We start from the raw sequence: 4,420 nt of genomic DNA, 5'->3' as shown, positions 1-4,420 counted from the left end.
ACATTTTGGTGAACTGTGGTCTGTATATTCAACCTGCACTCAATATTCTGTATTTGTTTTTCATAAAGCAAACTCGTGAGATGTGTTAGCTTCACTTTCAACAAATCTGGATCCAGCTCTGGCCCCACCATTGAGTGTGTGTGTGTGTGTGAGTGTGTACATATATAGTCATATGAATTATTATAGTTCCATGTACATATAGTCATGTATGAATTATTACAGTTCCATACAAGTCATTTAGCCTTTCTGAGGCAGTTTCTCTTTTGTGAAACCTGAGTAACAACTGAGATGAGTGAAGACTCGGACAGCCTCGTGACTATATTCCATTTTTGAAACCATTACTAGAGGAAATAAGCCAGTCAAAGGAAAAATTAGAGCAGAATATAAAGGCAGAAGACAATGCAAGATGCCAGAGTGAATTAGCCGGTGAGGCTGAACTCTAACTAAGTGGAAGCGATGTGGCTGACGCAAACCTCTAATGCAGTTTGGAAGGATAAATTTTTGTCGTGGAAGAGGCATTATGCAGAGACAAATTTAATAATAAGCTGTACATATATGGTCAGGCTATTCCTGTTCGACCTGGGAAGCTGGAGAATAGACAGAATGGAAAAGAAACCCGCTAACACAACTTGTCTTGGTCAAAGTGACTTCAAAATTCTCGGCACTGATCAGTATAGTCTCAGGCACTGTAGAACAGACAGCGACCAGGCTCTTCTCCTCTTTTCTTCTCTCTATTCTTTTTAGATTTGTTGAGACATTCTCATGTAGCTCAGGTTAGACTCAAACTCACTATGGAGCTGAGACTCACATTGAACTGCTGATCTAGTCTCTAAATGCTAGGTCACAGATGCATGCCACCATGCCTGACAGGAATGAGAGCTTCTATAGTCCCTTCTTCTGCACTGGGGACAAGTACCTTGTCCCTTAGCTAAGAGCTGGCACACAGGTAGGGCGGATACCAGCAGCTCACCTCCCTTTGTGGCCACACAGGTGGGGTGTGTAGCATCAACAGGTCAGGCTGGGAGCAGATTGGGGCTTTCTCTTCTGCTGCCTGGAAACAAGCAGGCCAGATAAGACTGGCCAGAAAGCTGGACAAAGCCTGACTTGGAAAAGAATTAGGAGTTCTGGGGAATCTGACCCAAGGATGCTATACCATAGTTCACTATGCAGAGCATGGCTTTGCTCCTCTCTACCCTGAGACCTGACATTGGTCCAGAGACCTCAGAGAACCAGAGGTCACCCCTAATTTGGCTATGACAGTATCAGATATTAGCTACAAAGCCAAGGGTATATGGACTAGGATTCTATTTTCTAAAGCTACATTGACTTTGATAGCCCCTGGTCAAATGTTCGAGATCCTGACAATACACATTTAGTAGGAGCAGGACCAAATATAAAGTGGTATCTGAAGCTACAAGGCCTCTAAAGGATAGGATAGACCTCACTTTCCCAACTGTGGCTCTCTGACAAAAACTGTGACATTCTGAATCAAAGAGCCCCTCTCCCACTCCTGATACGGTTCTCGCCCACACAGTTCAGTCGAATATGGTGTCCTGTTCCCTACTTGAATTTGGAGATCTACTGAATCTCCTCCCTGGACTCTGCCTCCAGGGGGCGCCAAATAGACACTACTTGAAGGCCGCCAGGGCTAGGGGAAGAGGCCTGTACCTACCTTGACTGCACAGATGTGCACAGCTGGAACTTGAGAGCTGGAATCCCCTCCTACTTAAGCATGGAGAGGGTCTCCACAAGTGGCAGAGCTGAGCTGAGGCTCTGTGTGGAGCGCAGCATGATTAGTTATTTGCCCTAACTCCCTGTTCTAGAATCAGGGGAGAGAGATGTTGTACAGTTCCTCCCCACCACTAAAGGTTGGTTCCAGGTTGGCCATCTGGCTGGGGGAGGAATGGGGATGGCCCTCTTGTTTGAGAAATGGGCAACACAGTGACCCCTTGGTTCCAGAGAGCAAGCAAAGCCAGAAGCTTGTTCAAAGTCATTTCACAATTTAGTAGAGGAGCCGGCACTGGCCTGTGGAGCTTTTGATACCGGCGGGTGCTGCTTTGCCCATCTTTGGCAAAGGCTCAGAAGATGCATGGCTGTGGCTGCCACTCCTGGTCAGGGTGGGGCTGGGACTGTCAACCTCCTGAAATCCTTAGGCTTCTTCTCTGGTCCTGATGCTTATAGCTGTTGTAGGTCTGAGCTCTTTTCAGTGGCCTTGGTGCTGGCCTCTCTGTTCTGCTGCCTCAAGATGGCCAAAACTAAGGCAAAACACACCAGGGATCCGCTTTTGAAGAAGAACTGGAGGCCTATGAATCTGAGGGAAGAACGAGAAACCTTGAACTCAGAAGTCCACACCTCAGGTACTGGTTAGCCTCAAGGTGGGGATGGTAGCTCGAGAGACGGGGTGCAATTGTGCACTGAGGCCTGGAGGTGGGGGAAGCTCTGCAGAGCCCCTGGGTGTGTGGGGGAGAGACTAAACTTCCCGCTTACTCTGTCACTGTCAGATGAATGACCCAGGCTAGCCCTGCATATTCTGAAAGCAGGATTCCCCTCTTCCACGTAATTCCTGAAGGCCCCTGTTTGGCTATTCCTTTGCAGAGAAGCCTCCCTAGACAGTCCCAGTCTGCAGGAACTGTGCCCTGTGGCTCAGAGACAGAGGCAACCACTCCCTGGTTGACCCTTGTCTTGTTTCAAGTTCTTCCACACCCACCCAGCCTATGTTACCTATGCCTGCCTTCAGGCTCCTCTGAACTCTCCATTGTATAGATAGGAAGACTGAGCCCCAGGGGAGGGGTCAGAGCTCTCTGCTGTCTGATCTCTGCTGAGAGATATGGCTCTGTCATTTATAAGAGCCTGGGGCCTCTTTCTTTAGCTGTCATTTTCCTTATAGGGGAGCTATCCAGTGTGGAAGCTTATGTGAGAAATCCCAGCACTTAAAACGCTGAGGTAGGAGGATTGTCATGGGTTCAAGGCCAGCCTGGCTGCTCTAGTGAGTTCGAGAAAAGCCTGGGCATAAAATGAGGTCATGACTCAAAAAAATAAAATAAAATAAAAAAAGAAATTCAGGATTTAGTGGCACACACCTGTAATCCCAGTGCTTGGAGACAGAAGCAGGAAGGTTGGGAATTCAAGGCCAGCTTCAGTTATATAGTGAGTTCCAGACCAGCTAGATGAGAGCTCTCTAGAGGCAGTCTCTGGCTTGCAGGATGGGTGTGCCCCAACATGGACCTTCCCAACCCGGTGCTTACCTGTTTCGGAGCAGGTCATGGTCATAGTAGCGGCAGACGGCTCGCCGCCCACAGCTCAGGGCCCAGTGCACACAGGTGGTATCGATGGCACTGCCATGGATCACAGGGCTGGGCATCCAGGCTAGGGAAGGAGAGGCTCAGGGGATAGCAGAGGGCCATCATTCCCCAGTCCCCACCCTCAGCACAGGCAAGCCACAAGCGCGCTGGGTCTCTTGGAGGGAGCCTCCATCAGGGCTCCGTGTGGTCAAGGCATACTACCTCCAAGCCCAGGGCTAGGTCTTGTTACCCCACCCACTTGGGAGCCCTAAGGTTCCACTCATGTCCATGTATCCCAGGCCTGGCACCCAGAAGCTATCTGGATGCCCACCACCACCACCACCGAGGTCCCTGGGCAAGCAGTTTACCCAGCACTCTCAGGAGCATGAACTGCATTCCCACTGCCAGGGTCTTATCTTCTTTCTTCACACCTCTGCCAGGAAAGACATGGTTGTGTGAGGATGGACTGAGAGACCCAACCCCAGCACCAAGCAGCAGCAGGGTCTCAATTGGTGGGTTCCGCCCTCCGTGCCAATCTCTTCCCAGGCTGAAGGTCAGGGGTGGGATGGGGTGAAGAAGGCTCAGAGCCTACATCTGTCACTCCACAACCTACAGAGCCAGTTACCTGTATCCCAGGTCCACATACCGACTAGCAGGGTCGCAGACACCGCCTGCCCCACATCCTATAATCCCACTGGATTCTCCAAGTCTTACACTTGGAGAGAGCTGATCCTGGGACAGGCATGCAGCAGGTCCAGTTTCCCCACACTGTGACCTGGGATATCCAGCAACGACTGGCTTCTGAACAGTACCCATGGCTGGCACTTAGGGGGTGCTCCCTATAAGTCAGTTCTGCACTCGGCTCATCTTGGGACGTGGGCATATCACCAGCCCTGTTAGAAGACTGGCAATGGTCAAGGTCTCAAGTCACTACAGCCTGCACGCTCAACTCCCCACAGGCATCTGCTCTTCTACATTCTCCCTCGTGCCAGCCTGTTTTATGATTTCCATCTTCTAACTCCTTCCTTCCTTCCTTCCTTTCTTCCTTCCTTCCTTCCTTCTTTCCTTTCTCTTTTATTTTTTCTTTCTTTCTTTCTTTCTTTCTTTCTTTCTTTCTTTCTTTCTTTCTTTCTTTCTTT

General features: G+C 49.7%; 1 protein-coding gene across 2 annotated transcripts in view; it reads right to left on the bottom strand.

Moving 5' to 3' along the window:
* Nucleotides 1–506: 506 nt before the first annotated feature.
* The window catches only part of Slco2b1 (solute carrier organic anion transporter family member 2B1), a 38,910-nt gene continuing 34,996 nt past the window's right edge, over nucleotides 507–4,420 (bottom strand). For both annotated transcript variants that reach the window (XM_028770653.1, XM_028770654.1), the window contains exons 12-14: nucleotides 3,650–3,714; nucleotides 3,246–3,366; nucleotides 507–2,311 (exon numbers count right to left, since the gene is read on the bottom strand). In XM_028770653.1, the coding sequence (XP_028626486.1) occupies nucleotides 2,176–2,311; nucleotides 3,246–3,366; nucleotides 3,650–3,714 (322 nt within the window). In that variant the 3' untranslated portion in view covers nucleotides 507–2,175. The remainder of the gene's footprint in view (nucleotides 2,312–3,245; nucleotides 3,367–3,649; nucleotides 3,715–4,420) is intronic.

This window comes from Grammomys surdaster, unplaced genomic scaffold (genome assembly GCF_004785775.1).
Source record: "Grammomys surdaster isolate TR1022 unplaced genomic scaffold, NIH_TR_1.0 203, whole genome shotgun sequence".
Classification (NCBI taxonomy): Eukaryota; Metazoa; Chordata; class Mammalia; order Rodentia; family Muridae; genus Grammomys; species Grammomys surdaster.
This window is presented reverse-complemented; position numbering and strand designations above follow the sequence as displayed.